General features: G+C 48.9%; 8 protein-coding genes across 8 annotated transcripts; 5 read left to right on the top strand and 3 right to left on the bottom strand.

The window, feature by feature from the left end:
• Positions 1-14: 14 nt before the first annotated feature.
• FOXG_20820 (uncharacterized protein) lies at positions 15-488 on the top strand (the record flags this gene model as incomplete). Its single annotated transcript, XM_018401127.1, has 1 exon — positions 15-488. One exon carries the CDS (start codon positions 15-17, stop codon positions 486-488), a length of 474 nt encoding a protein of 157 aa, XP_018251499.1.
• A 424-nt stretch (positions 489-912) lies between these two features.
• On the bottom strand, positions 913-2238 carry FOXG_12951 (uncharacterized protein). Its single transcript, XM_018392896.1, has 2 exons — positions 1180-2238; positions 913-1127 (listed from the first exon to the last, which is right to left on the bottom strand). Exon 1 carries the CDS (start codon positions 2061-2063, stop codon positions 1221-1223), a length of 843 nt encoding a protein of 280 aa, XP_018251498.1. The 5' UTR covers positions 2064-2238; the 3' UTR covers positions 913-1127; positions 1180-1220.
• Positions 2239-2381: 143 nt separating this feature from the next.
• On the top strand, positions 2382-5316 carry FOXG_12950 (uncharacterized protein; the record flags this gene model as incomplete). Its single annotated transcript, XM_018392895.1, has 5 exons — positions 2382-2394; positions 2452-2509; positions 2648-2815; positions 3607-3862; positions 4054-5316. 5 exons carry the CDS (start codon positions 2382-2384, stop codon positions 5314-5316), a joined length of 1758 nt encoding a protein of 585 aa, XP_018251497.1.
• A 4862-nt stretch (positions 5317-10178) lies between these two features.
• On the top strand, positions 10179-10486 carry FOXG_20819 (uncharacterized protein; the record flags this gene model as incomplete). Its single annotated transcript, XM_018401126.1, has 2 exons — positions 10179-10295; positions 10349-10486. The coding sequence occupies 2 exons, from the start codon at positions 10179-10181 to the stop codon at positions 10445-10447; spliced, it is 216 nt and encodes a 71-aa protein (XP_018251496.1). The 3' UTR covers positions 10448-10486.
• Positions 10487-11329: 843 nt separating this feature from the next.
• On the top strand, positions 11330-15057 carry FOXG_12949 (uncharacterized protein). The gene is made up of 3 exons (XM_018392894.1): positions 11330-11356; positions 11414-11668; positions 11715-15057. The coding sequence occupies exons 2-3, from the start codon at positions 11572-11574 to the stop codon at positions 14855-14857; spliced, it is 3240 nt and encodes a 1079-aa protein (XP_018251495.1). The 5' UTR covers positions 11330-11356; positions 11414-11571; the 3' UTR covers positions 14858-15057.
• FOXG_12948 (uncharacterized protein) lies at positions 14949-16755 on the bottom strand. Its single transcript, XM_018392893.1, has one exon. The coding sequence runs from the start codon at positions 16704-16706 to the stop codon at positions 15144-15146; it is 1563 nt and encodes a 520-aa protein (XP_018251494.1). The 5' UTR covers positions 16707-16755; the 3' UTR covers positions 14949-15143.
• A 167-nt stretch (positions 16756-16922) lies between these two features.
• FOXG_20818 (uncharacterized protein) lies at positions 16923-19344 on the top strand. Its single transcript, XM_018401125.1, has 6 exons — positions 16923-16983; positions 17036-17421; positions 17470-18132; positions 18179-18728; positions 18779-18840; positions 18891-19344. The coding sequence occupies exons 1-6, from the start codon at positions 16933-16935 to the stop codon at positions 19291-19293; spliced, it is 2115 nt and encodes a 704-aa protein (XP_018251493.1). The 5' UTR covers positions 16923-16932; the 3' UTR covers positions 19294-19344.
• Positions 19345-19374: 30 nt separating this feature from the next.
• On the bottom strand, positions 19375-21114 carry FOXG_12945 (uncharacterized protein; the record flags this gene model as incomplete). Its single annotated transcript, XM_018392892.1, has 5 exons — positions 19375-19681; positions 19733-19975; positions 20027-20588; positions 20636-20833; positions 20880-21114. The coding sequence occupies 5 exons, from the start codon at positions 21112-21114 to the stop codon at positions 19375-19377; spliced, it is 1545 nt and encodes a 514-aa protein (XP_018251492.1).
• Positions 21115-21438: the final 324 nt, after the last annotated feature.

Raw genomic sequence — 21438 nt, 5'->3', positions numbered from 1 at the left:
AATGCTGGCAGCAAATGCCACTACCTGGCTTAGCCCCTCAATGCGCCCGAAACTGTTGTGGAGTGGTTCAAGCACGCTTGGGAGAAGATCAAGAATGGGCCAACAAGACAGCCAATTGGTTCGTTGGAGCCTGGAACACGGTCAAGTCGTGGTTTAGCGCAAGGGATCTTGTTATTTCATCATACTCTGATTGGTACCGTGTTGGCTGGGGTCTCGGCAATGACGGATCGAAGCCAACTTCTGAATGGGTCGCTAGGGACTTCCATATCACCCCATATCGCTTGTACAAGCAGCAGGTCACTTTTACTTACACCTTCGAACTTTGTATTCGCGTTTCTAGCATGAAACCTGCGCGTACGTACGAGTTTGCTACTACGGAACCAGGCATCTATACTCTGACGGCGCTGTGGAATGGAGACTGGTCGGTTGGTTTCAATGATCCATCTGATGAGCCCAGAGTAGTTGAAATCCGTACCCGGAACGACTGATAGGCTACCCATAGGGCTCGCCTGGGATGTTCGGGTTCAGTCATTACGGGTCGTTTACACAGAGCAAAGAACCCACTACCAGGCATGTAGTGGCAGAGTGCAATCAGGAATGGCATTGCGGTCCAGAACAATGATGAAGGTGAGGAGGAGGAGCAATTATTGCAGGTGCTGTCATTCATTCAGAATCACAATAACAGCAGAGTGTCGAGGGTTTAACCGTGGAGCTTGCCACTCGCTCAAGTAGTTTGAGAGCCTCCCATAGCCTTTCTTCCATAAATAAAAACACAGAGTCGCTTGCTATCTATTCTCTCTCATGAAACATAATGCGGGTGAGGATTATGTCGGCTCTGTATTAATAGTGATTTCACTTGAATTAAATGAGCAAGCATGGTGCAATAAAAAAACCTAAGTATTGATATTCTATTCTGACTTGAATAACCGAAAACGACATCGATACCTATCATTACATTATTAGAAAGGAAAAGACAAGTAAGCGAAATTAGCACTATCCGATAACCCGCACGATTCTACATGTTCTCAGAAACTCCTGGGGCGACGATTTCCAGCTTGTCTACCAGCTCTTCATACAGCGCAGTCTGGATCTTTGCGCCAGTCTTGTTCGTGACATGACAAGCGGGACTAATAGCATATTAGCTTCAAGGAACTCGTTCCCGTATGAATAGCTACTTACTCGCGAACTTGACAGTTATTAATGTATTGTCCGTTGCTTTCCTAACCAGCGAGGACTCCAGCGACAAGCGCACGACTGCCCATTTCTGTTGACCGAGCCATAAAATCTGGTGGCGTAGACTCTTGCTTCTCGCGGAGAAGACCAGACTTGCAGTAGCTTGGGTTCGGCGCATTGATGATGACACTTGACTTCTCGGAGGCGCTGAGACGAGCTGCGATCTCACGGGTGATGTAAAGAACGATGAGTTTGCTGACGTAGTATCGAGATTCCATGATGGACTTTTCAGGATTGTTGAGTCGTGAGAAGATCTTGTCAGCTTTCTCATCGGGGATCAGCTCTTTGATGGGGGCCCAGTAATGCGTTGCCGAGTTGGGAATGACGAATTTGCCAGGGTATGAAGACTTCTGAAGTTTTGGGAGAAGAAGAAAGAAGAGAAGAAAAGTCGAGATGACGTTGACTGTGATGGTCCTCTCATTATCCTCAGCCATTGAGAACTTGTCAGATGTTGCAAGGCCAGCATTGGCTAGGACGACATCAATGGTGGGCAGCTTGGCAATCGCCCGAGCAGAAAATGACTTGACAGATTCGTAGCTCGCCATGTCAAGATTCCAAACCTCAATGGACTCTGGAGATCGCTTCGTCAACTGGAGGAGCTCCTTTCGAGCCTTTTCACCCTTATCAAGGCTGCGAACTGCCATAATGAGCTTGCCGACTCCAAGGCGGAGAAGATGCTGGCTGGCTTCAAAGCCAAGTCCTGTGTTGGATCCTGTGACGATCATGATTTTATCTGACAAGTCATCTTTTGTTTCGGGGTATGGAAGGTTGATGAAGAGGTTGGAGTAGATGGTACTGCTGATACCGTAGATGCTTGAGGCGATTGACATGATTGCGGTAGATGTAAAGGAGAAATAAAAATTAAAAGTAAGATCTTAGTAAGTTATTGAGATTGTTTTATTGATGTGAGTGATTGATGATGATGATACGAGAGAATGTTGAACAGCCATCGTCGTTCTTATATATCGTATATGGAGTCCGAAAACCCCATGGCTGAAGTGGGTTTAATATCTCCGCTTATACCAGCAGCCAATGAACAGAGCGCGGGGTTATTAAATCCGCCCCGTCTCCGATCACCGTCAGCATTTGCTTATCTCCCTTGATCCAGCTGCATCTCGCTTCAACAAGCATTAAAACTGGTACAAGTCATGATTGGAGCAGGTAAGCTCGCACCAAAGACGAGAATTTGACCTAATAACAGACCCTGATATGCTCCAGGCAAGGTTGAGAAGCGGAACCGACCGCCAAAGTCCTGCGAGCCGTGCCGGACACGAAAGTGAGTCTCAGCGCTGGTAAGCGGAATAAACGATGACGCTGACTTGGCTAGGTTAAAGTGTAATAGGAGTCTACCTTGCGACTCATGCATCAAAAGGAACAAGCAAACGCTCTGCCACTATGCTTCTAACGCTGACAGACACGATAAGCGCGGCGAGAAGAATGAGTCAGTTGCTGATCGGCTCAAGAGCCTGGAGAGTCTGATTGCTACGGTGGCTCAGAAGAGCCAGAAGAAAGATTCGCTGTCTGCGCTTTCTCTCAATGAGAACTCACTTCAAAAGGAATATCAAATACCGAGCCCAACAGGGTTCAAATCCACGACACTCCACGACACATTTGTGAATATGGCGTGGATATGGATGCTGACTAATAATTTCGATGTGGAATGGGTGGAAATGGATCCATTATGGAAATGGATCCATATTGTGGAATTCGTGGAATGGAAACCTACTTCGTCCAACAATGGTAATTAATGGGTCCCGCCCGCCCTCGGTGACGTCAATGTTTTTGTCATTGGTCCATTAAAATCCGCCGTTGCTTGACGCAAAGGCAACACACCCACCGACGTTCCTGTTTCTTGTTATGCTGGATATTCGTAGCCGAACCGATATACCTATAGACGCGCCTTGCCGTCTCTCTCCGTCAAGATCCAGCTTTTGTAGAGCTGAAAGAGCCGTTGATTGTCCTCTTCTGTTCGTTCTGGAACGGATGTGGTTGACTTGGTAGGATGGGGAGTGGCCATTTCGATTTGGGGTAGTAACGCGAGTAACAGTGAAGCCCCCAGAATGGACTCATTGTGTACGGAGGAAAATGGGGTGGCAAATCGATGTTGTGTTGTTGTGGGTGATAGAAAGTACTTAGGATATGCGGGATTTCACAAGGAAATCAAGGTATTTTCGAACCCCACCTAAAATATTCCACGATTTCCACATGTGGAACATGTGGAAGGGGCTTCGTGGCGTGGATATGGAAATGCTGAAGCCCACGTGGAATGGAATGGAATGGATATGGATCCACATTATGGATCCATATGTGGATTTCGTGGTATGGATTTGAACCCTGGAGCCCAAGAAATGCTCAGCCTTCTCAAAACTTCAGATCAGAGGCTGTCGCTCACAGTGACGACAACATCACCAGCGGCCTCGTGGGCCAAGTCGACTCGAGCCACTGGTCCTCTATCCTCGAGAACATCAGAGCCATTCGTGATGAGTTACCTGCCGCTAGCCCGCAGACCTCGACTCTCAGTTCAGTTACGCTGAATAATGAGGCGTCTACGAGTGAGGCAGACTTTGACATGGGATCTCCTGATGGCCTGTCAATTGAGCATATCTTATCAGCCTTGCCGCCACGACAGGTTTGTGATACACTGATATCTGTGTTCTTCCTGTCGCACTACACCATGATGCGTAAGCTAGTCTGAAGTTTGATGCACTGTTTGGTTGAAGCTGACAATGGAATGATAGCTATCCTGCATCCGAAAAAGTTCCAACAAGAGGCAAGCCTTATGCGAAACGTCTGACTGAAGCTTGACTAACTTTGCCTCAGTATGAATCGTTCTGGGACTCGCCATCAGAAACTTCCCCAGTGTGGATCGCACTACTCCTAGCTCTTCTCAGTCTATCAGCAGGCGTCTACGAAATCTCAGGCATGGCACGCTCCGCTCAATTCCCGATTCCCTCCAGCAAAGCTCTTTCCAAGAAAACCCAAGAATGTCTCCTCTTGAGCAACTACACTGCCGCCACTGAACACGCCGTCGAAGCTTTTCTCCTACTTCTCGTCGGATGCTGGCTTCGCGCCAAGGTTTCAGACACCAATCTCTGGTTCCTCATGGGTAAGGTAGTGCAACTTGCCATCTGCAAGGGTTACCATCGAGATTCGACAAAGGTACCAGGCTCCAGGATTTCTCCGTTCGACGGGGAGATGAGGAGACGAGTCTGGGTCTGTTTGTACCAGCTTGATTCTCTAATGTCGTTCCAGATGGGTCTGCCAAGCATGATACCATCGGACTTTTGTGATACTGAGTTGCCGAGGAACCTGAACCAATCGGACTTTTACCCTGGTATCGCGGAACTGCCTCCGTCTAGACCTCTTTCTGAGAATACGACTATCTCTTATGCCATCGTAAAAGCTTCTGTAATGGCAATGTTCAAGAAAGTGGTCAGACATACACGGTCACTTACGCCACCGTCGTACGAAGAGACAGTTGCACTGGACGCTGAAGTCCGGGCAGCCTACGACAAAATACCCGATAGCTTCAAGTACAAACCACTCACTAGCTTCATCGTTGACGAAGTCAGTATCATAATGAGCAGAACTACCATAGAGCTGCTGCACCTCAAGAGCATCATCGTTCTTCATCGTCAATACTTGACAGATCGACAAGACGGTCGCTTTGCGTTCTCCAGAAAGGCCTCTCTTGATTCAGCGGAAAGGCTACTTGAGAGACAGGCTGAGATACACCAGATTACTCTACCAGGTGGCTTGTTGCATGATAAGAAGTGGATGATCACGTCCTTGACACTGAGTGACTTTACTCTGGCTGCTATGGTTATCTGCTTGGATCTAACCATAAGTATACGAAATGGTACGAGAATGAGTGCCTATCCCGAGGATGTCGAGTTACGCAAATATCTGGCGATTGTCGAAAGGGCCCATGAAATATGGTCCAGTTCGTCAGAAACGTCTGAGGGACGAATAGTTTCTCATGCCCTGTTGGAAAATCCGGGGATCCCCCTTCCCTTCAGGATTCAGACTAACAGTCTGAAAGTCCTAGATTTAAAGTTTAAAGTCCTAGATGAAATCATTTAGAGATATAAACCTGAGAAAAACTCTCATCTCACTAATGAAAAAACCAAGTTTCATAAAATATATATATTTTCACCTAGCACTACTGCGCAATATAAACAACAGGTTATGAGCCCGGGTTAGCAAACACCGGGTTTCTCTTCTGAATCAAAGAACCAAACTTCAACTCAAGATGACGTCACGACGAGCCCCACGTTCCACCATGCGAACCCGCAACACAATCAGAGTATCGCCTGCATCCGAATCGTCGCGACCTGGTGCTTCAGGTCAAGACCACACACCATCCTCAATGTATGACAGTACCACGGTCATCTCTGAAAAGAATACTCTTTTCCTTCCGCAAGAGCTCAAGCTAGGCGGACCCTCCAATTGGGAGCAATATTGCCCAGCTCAGAAGGCCATTCTTCGAATCAATGGTCTCGAAGATGCTGTCTTTGGTGATTACCCTCCCGAGGAACAGCAGACTATGGATCAAAAGATCAGGGCGGCAAAAGCTGCCGTCTCCATCCGAGGTAACTGCACTGGAGAAGCACTTAGTCAACTAGTCGGGATTGAGAATCCCCAGGAGATGTTCAACCTTCTCCAGGCCTATTGTATTGGCACGGGCCCAGTTCTTCTGCAGACAACACTTTACCAGTTCATCCGGATCAAAACAAGCTCTTACGAGACAATTCCACAATTTAATGTCGACTTTGAACGACTCGTCAAACTTCTCCTCGAGCAGAAAGAACCAATCTCAGATACCCTCAAAAAGGTTGTTTATCTGACTGCCTGCGAGAACGAGTACCCCGACTGGACTGCCAGACAGCGCGCTCTCCTACGCTCGGAGCATCCGCCAACACTACGATCAATGCAGCAAGATCTCATTGATGAAAACAGGTCATCAGATGATGATGATAGTCATGGCACTGCCTCCACGTACTGGGCTCACAGTAAAAAGACCGGAAGGAAGGGCCCGACCGCAAGAAAGCAAGAGGCAAGTGGCCGGAGGAGAGGTTCTTCAAAGAACCTACGAGCCACGAACAAATCCAGCCAGGAAACCAATCATCGGGTCGGCAAGCATAAGGACCATACCTGCACGAACTGCAAGAAGAGAGGACATCACGAAAATGATTGTTGGTTTGCCCATAAGGATAAGCGACCTGACTGGGCAGTCCGCCTCGCCAAGGAACTCATGGAGCATGATCTTCAACGCGACAACACCAAGAATCTCCATATCAAGGAATCAAATCATATGACAGTCGAGCGATCTTTTCTGATCCTTGAAGACAGCGTCTCAGACGAGCTACCTATGGACAATACAGAGACGTGTAAGGTCTCCCTTGATAACATCTCTTCAACCGCAGAATGGCTGTTCGACACAGGTTCGTCAGTCCACATCTGCAACGACCAAAGCCTATTCACAGAACTGCAGCCTGCAACCCGAACGGTCCTCGTTACGGGCGGTGGGAAGGTGTACCCATTCGGTAGGGGGACAGTCAAAATTTGCTTCATAAACAAATGGGGTGAGCAGGTCACAATTAACCTCAAAGACACGCTGTTCATCCCTGAGTTTCCGGTAAATGTCATGTCAGGACTCAGGCTATACAAGAACGGCGGCTGGATAGACGGGAACGACATGTATGACCCAACAGGAGATGTCTTTGGTCTCCTCCGCATAGGAAGGGACGGTCTGTACGTGAACACTGAGGTCGGAAAGACTACTGTTTCAAACCAGGCCGCCTCAGAACTCCAGCCAGAACCATGCAATCACCACACTGCTTCATCAAATCAATGCCTGAATGTCGACCTTTGGCACCGAAGACTCGGCCATGTTAACGCATATCAGGTGTCACAGACTGCCAAAATGACCAAAGGAATGTACTGTGACGGCCACCACGACCATCAGCCTTTCAATTACTGCCTCGCCTGCGACATCGCAAAGGCCCTACGATGGACTCCGCGAAATAAACGGAAACGAGCCTCCAGGGCCGGGTTCATTCATGTTGACACCTTCAAAGTCAATCCACCGAGCATTAGAGGCGAACGATGGGGAATGATTGCCACAGATGACAGGCATCGAATGAGATGGGCCTACACATTCACGAGGAAGGGGATGGCTTCGGAACTCCTAGGCCAGCTCATCTCCAAGATACGAACTCAGTATGGCATCCGAGTGTACGCAATCCAGATGGATGGCGGCTCTGAGCTCTATGGTGCGTCTCTCAAGAACCTCGAGTACACTCACGGCGTCAAGATCATCAAGACGACACCATATACTCCTGAATTTAACGGAGTTGCTGAGCGCTCTAACCGCATCATCTTTGACAAAGTCAGAGCAACCATGGAATCGGAAAGAATCCCGATAGAGCTCTGGCCATTGGTCCTGGAAGATATGGTGCGCAAGACAAACGTGACAGCCACCAGGGCAATTGATGGCCTCACTCCCATGGAAAGCTTTCTCAACGAGGCCTTTCCCGGACAAGACAACAAGCCGGATCTGTCCGGAGAACGAATCTGCGGCTCACAAGTCACGATACACATACCGCAGGAACGAAGATTGAGATCACACAAGTTTGGCCCAAGAGGAGAGGCTGGAATCTACCTATGCATGGAAGGTTCACAGATCTACACCTGCTGGGTGCCCTCTCGCAGGAAGGGACATCAGATCGTCCGCTCTGCAAATGTACAATTCTACGAAAAGGTTGGGGAGACAGAACTCCTGACCGAAACTGAGCATGATGTTGAGCCGGAAATCCGCAAGAACGGAGCTCCCATCTCAAGCCGGCCACAGTCCGTCACGGAGCAGACAAAGACTCCAAGCCCACAAAGGTCTGAAGTGAACAATCTTCAGCATGCTGAGGTGCATAATCCTCAGTATGGACAGACGACAACATCCATGACATCAGCTAAGCTGCCCGATCTCCGAAAAGAGGTGATCACTGAGCCCAAAACAATGACTGAAGCGCTTCAAGGTCCGCAAAGGGAGCATTGGCTCAGAGCAATACACAGTGAGCTGCGCAGCCTCCTCAAGAAAGGAGCTTGGCGCATGCTGGACCGCACCCAAGCTCACAATAGGCCACTTACAGTCAAGTGGGTATTCAAGGTCAAGAAAAACGAGGACGGCAACCTCGACAAGTTCAAGGCACGGCTGGTGGTCAGAGGCTTTGAACAACAGTTCGGCTTTGACTACAACCAGACTTTTGCCTCTGTTGCCAAAGCGGCGACTTGGAGAATCCTCCTCACCGTTGCTGCCTGTCTTGACTGGGAAATTGAGCAGATGGACGTGTCGACGGCGTTTCTGGAAGGGGATCTCGATGAACAAGTCTTTATCGAAATGCCGGAAGGACTTGTCGAGTATTTCGATCAACACCCAGAAGACCGTCCGGCAGGATTCTCAACTGAGAAGATCTGCAAATTGATCAAATCCCTCTACGGACTCAAACAGGCGCCTCGGCAATGGCAAAAGAAGCTGAAGAAGACCTTAGAATCCCTTGACTTCAGACAAGCAACGTCTGACACGGCCGTATATCACAATCCCACAACGGGAGTGATTATCATCACATATGTGGATGACTTCCTCATCATGGGCAGCAACAAGGAAGCAATCCAAGGGTACAAAGCCCGCCTGGGAGAGATCTTTACGATGACTGATCTCGGTCCCGCCAGCCATTTTCTTGGAGTAAGAATAACCCGAGACAGGAACTCAAGGCTGATCTACCTTTCCCAGGATGCATATTTTACCAGAATACTGAAGAAATTCGGCTTGGAAGATTGCCGACCGGTCAAGACCCCGATGGAGCGAAATTCACTCTCGACACTGCAACCAAGAGACAATGGCGACTCGGCTTCTCCAGAAGAACGAGAAGACTATAGCTCGAAAACCGGCTCGCTGATGTATGGAATGACCCAAACCAGACCCGATTTAGCTTTCCTACTCTCGGTACTCTCAAGATACATGTCGAATCCATCACCAGCACATTCACGATTGATCAAAAGAGGTCTTCGCTATCTACAGCAGACAAGGGACCACGGCCTGGTGCTTGGGGGCGTCAAGAAAGATCCTGAATCCGCTTGGAGCATCACAGCTTGGGCCGACTCGGATTGGAAAGGCGACACTGTTACGGGAAGATCGACGTTTGGATGGCTTGTTCAACTTGAAGGATCTACAGTCTCATGGAGGGCCAAACGGCACGAAACAGTGGCACTATCGACTACCGAGGCTGAATATACAGCACTCTCCCAGTGTGCCAGAGAATTAGCCTGGACTAGGAACCTCTTCTCTGAACTGTTCCTTCCGCTACATATGCCTATCCCACTGAACGGCGATAATCAGGGTTCCCTAAAGCTATGCAGAAACCCTGAGCTTCACCAACGGACAAAGCACATTCCGTTAACCGAGCACCATATCCGAGAAGAAGTTGAAGCCGGGAATATTGATGTACAATACATCAGCACACATGAGCAGGTAGCAGACGGACTTACTAAACCATTAAACGCCGTCAGCCATGGCCACTTTCTAGAAGCAATTCGAGTCAGTGCATGTCCGATCGAGGAAGCAGGTCGTATTATTTGGAGTACTGAAGTCCACGATGACTCTGTGCCCTGAAGACAAGGTGGATGGGGGCGTGTTGGAAAATCCGGGGATCCCCCTTCCCTTCAGGATTCAGACTAACAGTCTGAAAGTCCTAGATTTAAAGTTTAAAGTCCTAGATGAAATCATTTAGAGATATAAACCTGAGAAAAACTCTCATCTCACTAATGAAAAAACCAAGTTTCATAAAATATATATATTTTCACCTAGCACTACTGCGCAATATAAACAACATGCCCTAGACTCAACTATACGGCGAGTCAACGAGTTTATCAACACGTCATCAACCGCAATGGCTGCTCAGAGCTGGCCGACTTCTGCGACGACAAATACAAAAACACCAGACTATCTGACGCACAATTTCGCGGATCAGATGGCAGACTTCGACATGATTGACAGCATCGACTGGGTAAGGCTTGGAGATCATATTCCGCACATCATGCATATTAATAGTTTCTGTAGAGCCTTCTCGATAATCAGATCCAAGATCCTACCAGCATCCAAGACTTCGATCTAGACATGTGGCTTATGGACACGGCTGGGCCTCTGGAATCTCTGTGATGATTGGTGTCAGATGGTTTCTCCAAGAAGTGGCGTTGCTGAAGGATTAGTGACTGAGATTCGAGGCACGCGTAACGGATATTGTGGCTTGCGGCTGAAGACCAGAGGGCATAACTCGAAGAACGGACGGCCCGAGGCCCTCCCTTCTCAGCCGTTCACTTGTTTCAGATTATCGAGAGGCCAAATCGAATGCCACTTTGGACAATCCGTGGCATGGTATGGTCGACCTATCGAGTGATTTCGCCACCATACAACGGAGTGGAGGCGCCAGATAGGTATTCATACAGGGCAATGCCTTGATTAGGGTTTCTTACTGACTCAACTTTGGAGCTATATATGTATGTCTCAGAATCATGGAAGATAGTCATCCAAATTCGTCAAATGTGGCTGACATGGTTGAAGCTGAGCTGCTACCCTGGCTGGCTGAACGCGTGCCAGCCAAGGCCAGGGAGTCAAGGCGCGATTAACGAGAATTTAATTCGGAAATTCAATAATGAAATTGAGCAGGCCAATTCATGATGGCTTCAAGTTTAGTTCTTGCTGTTAATTCCATGGCACTATTGAAGTTCAATTGAATGATCTGCCATACGCTCTTCTCAACCCATCCCTGGGGATGACCCTCGAAACAGATTTATCTAAAGTACGGGCGTTCAAGTTCCCCATACTCAATCACGGCACGGCGCGTCTCTCAATTTTTGCCACATACCTTAACTCCCTCGTGGCGAGCTGACCTTCAGCCTGGCGTTGAATCACATATTGAGACATGGCCCAATTCTAGAGCCAATAGTCTGTTTCGTGGCGTTGTGGCTTACCCGAGCAACAGCTGAAAATAAGGGTCTCGGCTCAATCCAATTTCGGGGATAGCCAGTTCATGTGATGAAGCCTCAAGAGCGTGATATGCAATTCGAGGTGAGATATCGGAGACTATTGGGGTGATATGGCTGACGAGGTGGAAATGAATTCCAGGGCGTCACATTCTGGGCTTCGTATTGTCTCACCGTCCAGCTCTCCTCAAACCACTAGTTCATGAGGAACACCCTGCCTCAGCATGGCGATCAAGGTCTGGAGCGCATCTGTAGCGTGAAGACAGATAAGCCCCTTCATCACTAGATATATGGTCCACGATGGTCCTCGCTTCAATGCCATCCTCGAAGGCAGTGCTCATGTTTGCAGATATCTTCTTCGGCCGCGAAACAGACAACATGCTCAGCCAAGCCAAACGTACGTCTTCTTCCCTTCATATCCCTTCTCCCACTGACCTCTCTAGTCCACCAGCTGGAGTCAGCTCCATCAAACGTCAAGTCCAACTGGCTCACCACCGTTCAAACGCGCCCTATCCGCTCCGGCTCCGTTTCATCAGACGACGAGCCCGCCGAGAGTATAATCCACCACCACGACACCGAAAGCATCGTCGCGCCCGCTCGGTCTTCAGTTTTTGAGTACGGTACCGGCACGACAACTGTTCTCTCCCACCGCGACTTCTCCAGCGCAACGACGCGCCATGCATCCCAGGCCATGTCTATAATCTCCAAGCGAGACTTGTCTTTCTCTTCTTCCTCTTATGCAAGCGAGTTATACGACACGCAAGCTATCTGGAAACACGGAGCAGATTACGAAGGGTTCTCATTCGAGCTTGACTCGCATATGCAGAGGGCTGTCGACAGATATGCCCGCGTCTGCGGTAAACCTCTCGACTTTGCACGCTCCGTTACATCAAAAGAGTTTCTCGCCATGGTCACCAACGAGAGATTGCGATACATGCCGGAGAAGGGAAGTCGTCTTGACAAAACGCTCAAGAAAGCTGAGGCCTTTGCGAAAAAGTTTGACAAGATCATGACGGCGATCAAGATGATTGAGGTATCGACTTATGATAGCTCTGCGCTTGTTCTTTCGTCGTGTAAGACCCTTCTTGGGTTTGCGGGGAAGTATTCTTTTGCCGTTGAGCGTTTCTTTACGGTTCTTGATGATGCGATGGCGACTGTTGTTAAGATGGTGGAGAAGTTGGAGGCGAGCCATGCTTCGCATAGGGTTACTTCTATCTTCCAGTCTTCCCTTGCTATGATTGTTGACATTGTTGTTGACATCACTGCATCTTTCGGCACCCATCGCTCAAGTGGAAGTGAGAAGACTATCGTGGCCCAATTCGAGTCTCGCTTTGAGATCATCATTCTCAGGCTTACGCAGCTCAAGGCGGAGTTTCACATGTGTCATCTCAACCACTGGCTCGAATGTCACGGGTCCGTTGACTCACTCCTCATTATCCTTCGTGGCTTCGGCGACTTTGGTCTTGACTCCTGTCCCCCAGCCTACATCTCCATCCTCATGAAAGTCTGCCTTTCTCTTCACAAGTCACACAGCGAACACTCCGAGACTCTCACTTGGTTCCGCTTCCTCTGGAACTCAATTGAGAAGCATCGTCATAACCACGAGATCATCAGCTCTGAGCAGTGGTTCGAGGTGTATCAGGAGTATCTCATAATTCTTGGTGTTCATGAGCAACATACTGAGCGTCTTCACCTGGCTGAGAGCTTTAGAGCTGTCATTCTTGCGGACTTTGGTGCTACTCATGCGTACTACATCCGCGCGAGCATTGAGTTCGCCAAGATCCTTGAGATTGACACGGTTCGATACGTCGAAGCTGTTTCTATCTACGAGGAGCTGTGTCAATTCGACATTCACTGCTGTGACGAGGGCGACTCCATCATCGCTCTTCTCGAGATTGCCAAGTATCGCTTGTCAGTTCTCTTTGAGAGTCACTGCGATCTTGGCCATCGCGCCGAAACCCTCCTCATCGACTCATTCGTCTCCCTCAAATGGGAACTCTCCTACTCCCACGAGAAGGTCTTGGTAGCACTTACCCGCATCGTCGACTATCATCGCAAGCAGAAGCGTCGCGAGAGTATCTCTGTTGCCATCAAGGTCATCGAGGAGTACATCGTCGGCCTTCTCGTCGAAGAGCGCAATGAAATTGTCCTCTTCGACATTGCTCGCAGCTTGTCCAAGATGTATCGTGAGTTATCTTCCGTCGAGTTTGGTATCAAGTTCATCCAAACTCTCAAGGAAGAGGTCCTCATGGGTGAGAAGAGCAAGGTTGAGGGCTTTTGCGGTTTCGGTCACGAGGATCGTCTTGCGCATCTTGATCGACGCTGTTTCATCTTCATCCACGCCTTTGAGCAACTTCTCTGCGGCTATGAACGCGAGAACATGCTCGACATCATCATTCGCGACGTCTACACTGAGACCTGTCTCTACGAAGCATGGTCCGTATCCGTCAGAACCTCAAGCCGTCCTATCCACATGCGTCTCGCAGCTGGTGCCCGTCTCATCGCCTTCCTCGAACTCAAGGGTCGACAGACTGAGGTGCGAAAGCTCCGTACAGATATGTGGGAGATGTTCAAGGGCTTCTGCTCAACATCCGTATCTTCTGAGTCGCTCTGGCAGCTCTTCGAGTTGACTCTTTCCAACGTCAACAAGAAAGTTGTGCATATTGATATTCTCGAGCGCTTGGTCGAGGTTGGCCTTCAGGTCTACAAGGCCAAGGACTTCAAGGTTTCGCTTCAGCTGTTGAAGTGGTCTCAAGTTTACTTCCGACAGCTCACCAAGACAAAGCACTCTCATGTTGTCAAGCTTGCCTTCAAGATCTCAGAGTCGTTCTCGCGTCGTCACACTCACGACCATGATCATATCATCATTGAGCTTCAACAAATCTCATCAGAGATCCTTGTCGAAGTCCTCAAGGTCGGTCGTCTCGACATCGACTTTGGCACCATTCCTTTTGATCAATTGAACGTCATCATTCGTCTTCTTGGTGAGAGGAAGAACTTCTCCATGCTTGAACGTATCCTTCAGTACCTCTGGGATACACGCATGAGCCGTAACTGGTCCGGAGCTGCGACTGTTGCTACTGGTCGTCGACTCTGCGAGGTCAAGTTCGCTGCAGGCCATCAATCAGCAGCCATGTCTCTCATCGAGAGCATCTGCTACAACCTTCGCGACGTCTATGGCTCTCTTCACCACCTCACAGTCGACTGTGAGACTCTCCGCGCAAGCTTTCACAACACATGCGGTAACCACAAGGCAGCACGAGACATCCATGTCCATCTTCTCGAGCAGATCGGCAACATGGACAGCGATGCCATTTCAGGCCGTGATGATCTTGCCGAGTTGGTTACGGACCAGGCTAAGAGGCTGAAGTGGGCTCATCACAGCCACCAAAGCAAGGCTGGTGAGGACGACAAGGATGAGTCGTTTTACCTCTCGATTCTTCGAAATGCGCAGAGCTCGGTTGGTGGACATCATAGAGTCGAGTCAGCGTCTTTCGGTGATGCTCTTAAGTTGGATGGGGAGAAGATGGAGACCAAGTGGAAGCATCCTGAGAACTGGAGCTTGCCTGTTCGCGAGGTTCTATAAGCGCTATTTGAGGTTTAACGGGTTGGGCGCAGGGGATTTCTTTGCACACACGTGTAGCAGTCAATCATTGATCTTTCTTTTGTATTTGGTCTTTTGTATTCTTATCATTGATGTGTAAGCTCGTTACTATTTTATTGGTACTTTATTGTCTATTTACGTCGCTCATCATGGGCCTTTTTGAATCAATTCACTGTCGATCGAGTTTAATGTTTCTGCAAACGTCTATCTTCTCCCGAATCCCCCTTTATAATGTATGTAACACCTGATCTGTCTAGCTTGAGTTGGCTTAATCACTCTTGACCTGCTTCAGCCTCTCCTCCATCTGCTCTCTCGGACTCTTCAGCTTAACCTCCGGGAATCTCGGATCCTTCGTCCAAGGCATAACATCAGCTCCCTCCAACAACCACTTCAACGTAGCCTTCTCATATTTATCCGCTAACTCCTTATGCTCCGGATCTTGGGCTAGGTTATGAAGCTCATGAGGATCGTTGTGTCGATGATACAGCTCAGCTGGTTCATAAAGTCGGTACACATAAGTCCAGTTTTCGTCTCGCAATGAAACAGCTTTTCCAACTAAAGTCGTGTCCTCGTGTTGAAGTCCGGCTTTGAGATCGTAAGGGTATGGTGCTTGTTCGAGAATGGGCTCTTCCGATGTCAGAAAACCACCTTCAGAGAAAGAGTACTGTTTGTGTGTTTTGGCATCGCCGCAGAGAAGGGGAATCCATGAGAGTCCGTTGTGAGCGAATGACTCTCCGATTCCAGATGTCTCCAGCATCGTCGGTACCAAGTCCACCATTTCCGTCATGGCATGGATCCTCCTTCCCTCTGGCAGTCCCGCGCCGCCAATGATAAGAGGTTCGTGAACCAGTGTCTCTGAGAGACCTGAAGGCCACTTCTCAATGAGCCCATGATCACCAAGATATTCTCCATGGTCAGTGAAGAACATGGTAACAGTGTCCTTCCAAATACCAAGCTCATCGACCTTTGTGAGCACTCGACCGAACTGATCATCCAGGCGTGTGATCATACCATAGTATGTCGCCTTGATCTCCCTCCAAATCTCATCCGTGGCGCGATGTGTACCATACTTCTCCCGAATTGACTTCATATACCGCGGTTCATATCCCGTCTTCTTGTCGACCGTCGCTTCAACACTGGAGACTTTGGAACGATCATACATAGAAAAGTACGGCTCTTCAACCTGGAAAGGGCAGTGAGGAAAGATGAGAGGCATGAAAAGTACCCATGGCTTATCCGTAGGAGGACAATCCAACCACGTCAAAGCAGATCTCACCACAGCTTCATCATAGTCCAAAGCTTTATCCGCATCTCTCAATCCACGATAAAACAATCGTCCCCAAATACTCTCATCCACCTCTCGTCCACCACCAGCAAACTTTGGCGTAAACTCTGGTGTTTCAAGGAACCCGTATTCACTAAGACTCAGCTCCGTGACAGTCGGTGCAAAAGTGTCGCCTCGTGGCGCAAGGCACGCAACATGATATCCCGACTCCTTCAGACTCCGAAAGATATTTGGTTCCCATGGCTTGATAAGGTTCTCGAGACTTCGATGACCGCTGACATGAGGGTACGTTCCAGTGAACATGCTACATCTCGATTGCGAACACACAGAAGCCTGCGTGAAACAATTGGTGAAAAGACTCCCCCTTGCAGCGAATGCATCGATATTCGGCGTCTTGATCTCAGAATCGGGGCCAGTTGTACAGCCGAGAGAGTCATATCTCAACTGATCAGGCATAAATATGATGTAATTCGGCCTGTCTCCTCCATTTTTGGAATCAACCTTCAAAGGCAGTGGTTTCGGAGGAAGACGATGAGATTGTGACATTGTGAATTGCTATGATCAAGAGATTCAACCTTCGGTGCTGAGTTTGTAGTCGTAGTTATCTAGCCATGAGCTAGCACCCTCGCGTAACTTAGCTTCGGATCTCGTTCTCCGGATCTCGCCCCCTCGTCATTCAACCTCGGCCTGACGTGCTTGAAACCCAGCTATGTAAAGACCTAAACAACCCCACTCCTGACTCAAACCAAGGAACTCGTTCGGATCTCGTACAATGGAAAGATCAGCCCCGCAACTCGCGTGTAAACAATGTCGCAGGAGAAAGGTTCGTGCTCTTGTTACAGTTTGCGGGGTTCTCCACTAATCTAGGTCATCAGGTTAAATGCGATCGACGAATCACAGGATGTATACGCTGTGAGCGGTTGGAATTGACGTGTAGTTATGTCGCGAGCGATACTATTGAAATGTCGGATGGTCATGGGGATGACTTGACGCAGGCGGGTATCAAGAGGCGGAGAATCCTGAGGGCTTGTGCGGCTTGTCGGAGTGCTAAATCCAAGTGTTCGGGGACATGTCCTTGTAACCGATGTCAGTCACAAGGGCAGGATTGTGTATTCGGTGGTGAACCGGGGAGTTCTAGTGTCGATATTGGCATGGAAGTACAGACTTCGCCGGCGAGTACTTCCCAGTCACACTATGGATCAGTACCCAGTCAGGCATCACCAATGGACATCTCTGCTGGTGTAGCTGGCGATGCGCAGCGGTATGTTCCGTTTCCGCAGATCTCTTCCTCTCGCTAACATTCAGGAAGGGTCTTTGAACTTGAGAGTCGAGATACCATACGTCAATATCTGGATACATACTTTGACAAATCTGACATCGCCGACTGTGTCTTTCTTCATCGAGCTACAACGATCGCAGAATGGAGTCAGGGCAAGCTCGAAAAGACCTTATTAAAAGCCATCTGCGCTTCAGCACTCCGGCTCGCACCAACATATCACTCGGAGAGCTCACCAGCGCATAACTGGATAAAACAAGTTCAGCATGAGTTGGTCAATCACATGGGTGACATGTCAGTACCAAAGCTTCAGGCTCTAATGCTTGTGATCAAATTCCTCTTTTCCATGCGTTTCACTGGGGATGTCTGGGTTCTTCTTTCGATCGCATCGAGGGTCGCTTTCACCAAGAGGCTCAACTATGAACGTCCGGCCATTGATCCAGTCAGACAAGAGTGCCTTCGGCGATTGATGTGGTCCATATATGTTGTTGATAAAGTCTTCTCTGGTGGTATTGAGGACCTCACTGTTTGTCCGACGCAAAGGATGCATATCCGGTTACCGAGCAGTCATCATAACTTCCAACTTGGTTCAAAGTCAAAAGCGCCGTTTCTACGGAGTAAGAGCGAGAATGATACAGATTTGAACGTCTTGGCGTACTTGATGCGGCTGTATGACATTCGAGATAGAGTCCTGAGGTAAGACACCATATCATGCATGAAGGGTTTTGCTGACGGGGACAAGATATACCAGACAGGTTATATTGAGTGGGACCAGCCCCTATCTTAGCCGAGGACAGCTACGCTCTCTTGATCTAGAACTGACATCCTTCGAAGAGTCACTGCCAGATGAACTGCAACTCAACGAAAACAGGCTTATGATAATGTGTCATTCAGAGGAAGCACGCACATATACAACCCTCCATACCATTCTATTCAGTTCTCGCTGCGATCTTCACCGGTTTCTCATTCCTGGTATTCGAGAGGCCGTATCACCAGAAGCAGTGAACCAAACACCAAGAGAATTTATCGACTACTGCCAGCAACAGTGTCTGCAGACTGCGTTGAGATATATAGACATGTGGTCCAAGGTCAGAGAGATGGAGACGAGTAGTCGTGTCGGGACACCAACCTTTGCGGTAGTGACGTATCAGTTTGTCAAGATGGTAGATCATCTCGCTGCTCTACTGCCATTACACGGGGAGTCATCACTGTCGGTGATCAAGCAGAAGTTTATTGATATACTGCTTATCGTGTCGCGAAGTCGAGCTGAGGTTGGGTGGGTTGGATCATGCGTAAGTATTCGCCTCGTTCTTTAAGCGTCGAGAAGCTGACATGAGTGTAGATTACTGATATCGAGAATCTTATACCACGATTGGGCACGAGACACATATCGCCTGGCTCACCGTATGTTTCAACGACCATTAATCAAGTCTACCAACTGACAAATACACCAGTAGCGCTTCGCCGGGGACTCTCCGCCTACAGGAGAAGCTGCATCGTCGTTCTAAACATGCTTTTGCTCCGGACGATGAAGAGGAGGAAGATCCCGCTATCCGACCACCAGAGTCCAATACTGACGAAGAGATACCGGAGACGTCCCTTGAGTCCACGGTACTAGAGAACCCTAGTGGGCAAGACATTTGGTCTTTCCCAATTCAGGGTGATGAACAGGGTCTGACTGGGTCAACTGGGGACGGATCTCTGGGCTCATTCTCATCAATGGGATATCCACTCATCAATTATGACTCGATCAATTCGACTAACATGGTGTTCGGAGACCAAGAACTTGGTTTCCCATTGGATCCCTTTGACCTCCAGATGAATGCTTATACTGATGCCAATGCACCTCAATATTAAGTAGCTAGTTGAAAAGTTCAATACATGATACCAAGATCTCCGAACATCGCCCCCCAGCTTCGATACATGTTTACTGATGACTTAGACTCGCCGTTCCGCTGTCACGGTATTATCCTTGCCATCAGAATGCACCTTGCCCAATCCATCTTCCTCCTGTGTAGCGCGCATCATCTCCGCCGCATCAACCTTTCCAAACTGTCGGATCGGAACACCTTGGTTGAACAGGAAATCGACTTGTTCCAGCGTTTTACCCTTGCACTCAGGAACACAGAAGTAAACAAACACGAGGGCAGTAGCCATGATGCCTCCAAAGATGAAGCCAACTTTGCTGTTCAAGCCAGCGTACTTGTCGTAGATAAGATATGGGATGCTGAAGTTGACAGTGAAGCTAGAAGAATCTGTTAGCACTGGATAGAGAGGAAGTGGGTGGTGGGCTTACTTCATGATGACATTGGTGGTGAAACCAACTCGCGATGTGAGATCACGGAGCCGGAGAGCCGAGAGCTCAGTGGTGACGACGTAGACGAGCGGTGCCCACCCCATTCCGAAACCGGAGGCAAACACAGCCATCATGCTGATCACGCCCTTCTTCCTCGAATCATCCACAGGAGATACAATACCAAGACCCCCCATCGTCATCATGGCAACAAACATGGTGATAGACGATGCCATCATGAGGACACTAGATATTGGTCAGCTTCAGTTGGCACTCCAAGGTAGGCAAATAACATACCGTCTACCAACGATGTCAGTCCAAAGAAGGATGCAGGTAATTGAAATGATGCTGATGGCGGATGTGATTAAACTGAAGCCAAATGGGTTGATGGTCCCAAGAGACTTGACGTAGATAGTACCATACTGCGACACGAAAGCTTGACCACCAGCCTGCTGATAAAAGTTGACGGCCATAACAATGAGAGTTCGCTTCAGGTTAATACCCCTCAGAAGCTCAACGAATCGTCCCTGCTCAGTCTCCTGCTCCAAAGAGACCTTGAGTTCCGTGAACTCAGCGTCGATCTCTTCATCTGTAAAAGCTCCTTCGCGGATTTGTTGGAGACTCTTTCGCGCCTCTTCGACTCTATTCTTTCGAAGCAGCCATCGCGGCGACTCAGGAACGAACCAGATGCCTGCCACGACAATACTAGGCACGATGTAGAACATGCCGAGAGGGATTCGCCAGGCGCGGTTGTCGGGGAGAGAGCTTGTTCCGAAGCAGATGCTATTGATGACGAGGCCGCCGACCGCGAGGCTAAGTTGGTAGGAGCCGACCATGAAGCCACGAGCTTGAGCGGGAACTGTTATTGTTAGCGATGGAAGTGGCTGTATGTTGTGGTATGCGTACCGATTTCGGACTGAAAGGTTGGAACAACACCAAGCTCCATGCCGACGTAGACGTAATTGAGAATTCGAGCTGCCATGATCTGCTCACGATGGAAAGACGTGACAGCGATAGTCGCTGTACCAAGGGCATACACGCTCATTACGAACATGCACCATCGTCGACCCCATCGTGAAGAGATCCAAGTTCCAATAAGAACACCTGCACATCATCAGCAAAGCACAGCCAAACCTTGCGCTGTACTCACCAGCAGCAAAACCGATATAGTTCAAACTGTTAAACAGCGAAAGCCACGACGGCTCAAGAATATACGTCCCCGTCTTCTCATTCCAAACGCCAAACTGCTTATCAAACGCATCCATCGCCTGCGTCGTGGCGAACGCCTGGTTGTCGAACCCATAATTAAACGTCGACACGGCGATGAGCACGCATGACAGCGCAAGTCGTCGATTGAAGAAGCGGAACTTTGTAAAGACGCCCATGATGGAGATATGCTTGTGATTAAGTTGTCATGATGAAGGCTGGAGCGGTAGACTTATATGGCGAGTGGTAGAGATGTCGTGATGGTTGGGATTGTTTGACGAATTGGTGCGATTTTGATGGTAGATCCTTGTTGGAGCCACTGAAATTGTGGTTTACCCCAGAAAATTGGGCGTGAACTCCCCGAGGGACGAGATCCGGGCGTGGATGATCCACATACGACATCCGAGGACGAGATCCGGCCCGGGAAGTGACCAACCTTAGCGTCAAGCCATTCGCTGCTAGAATTGGAGACTCTAAATTTTGGTCCAAGAGCCAATGTCTGT

Source organism: Fusarium oxysporum, chromosome 9 (assembly GCF_000149955.1).
Source record: "Fusarium oxysporum f. sp. lycopersici 4287 chromosome 9, whole genome shotgun sequence".
In the NCBI taxonomy this organism is placed as follows: domain Eukaryota; kingdom Fungi; phylum Ascomycota; class Sordariomycetes; order Hypocreales; family Nectriaceae; genus Fusarium; species Fusarium oxysporum.
Note: the sequence above shows the minus strand (reverse complement) of the source record. Positions and strands in the feature narration are given on the sequence as shown.

Bases quoted from the DNA above. Each gene is read 5' to 3' on its own strand.
- FOXG_20818 (XM_018401125.1), top strand. From the start codon at position 16,933: ATGGAAAGATCAGCCCCGCAACTCGCGTGTAAACAATGTCGCAGGAGA. The intron at 18,729-18,778 runs GTAAGTATTCGC...ACATGAGTGTAG, and splicing joins TTGGGTGGGTTGGATCATGC to ATTACTGATATCGAGAATCT. The intron at 18,841-18,890 runs GTATGTTTCAAC...CAAATACACCAG, and splicing joins CACATATCGCCTGGCTCACC to TAGCGCTTCGCCGGGGACTC.
- FOXG_12951 (XM_018392896.1), bottom strand. From the start codon at position 2,063: ATGTCAATCGCCTCAAGCATCTACGGTATCAGCAGTACCATCTACTCC.
- FOXG_12949 (XM_018392894.1), top strand. From the start codon at position 11,572: ATGGTCCTCGCTTCAATGCCATCCTCGAAGGCAGTGCTCATGTTTGCA. The intron at 11,669-11,714 runs GTACGTCTTCTT...TGACCTCTCTAG, and splicing joins CATGCTCAGCCAAGCCAAAC to TCCACCAGCTGGAGTCAGCT.
- FOXG_12948 (XM_018392893.1), bottom strand. From the start codon at position 16,706: ATGTCACAATCTCATCGTCTTCCTCCGAAACCACTGCCTTTGAAGGTT.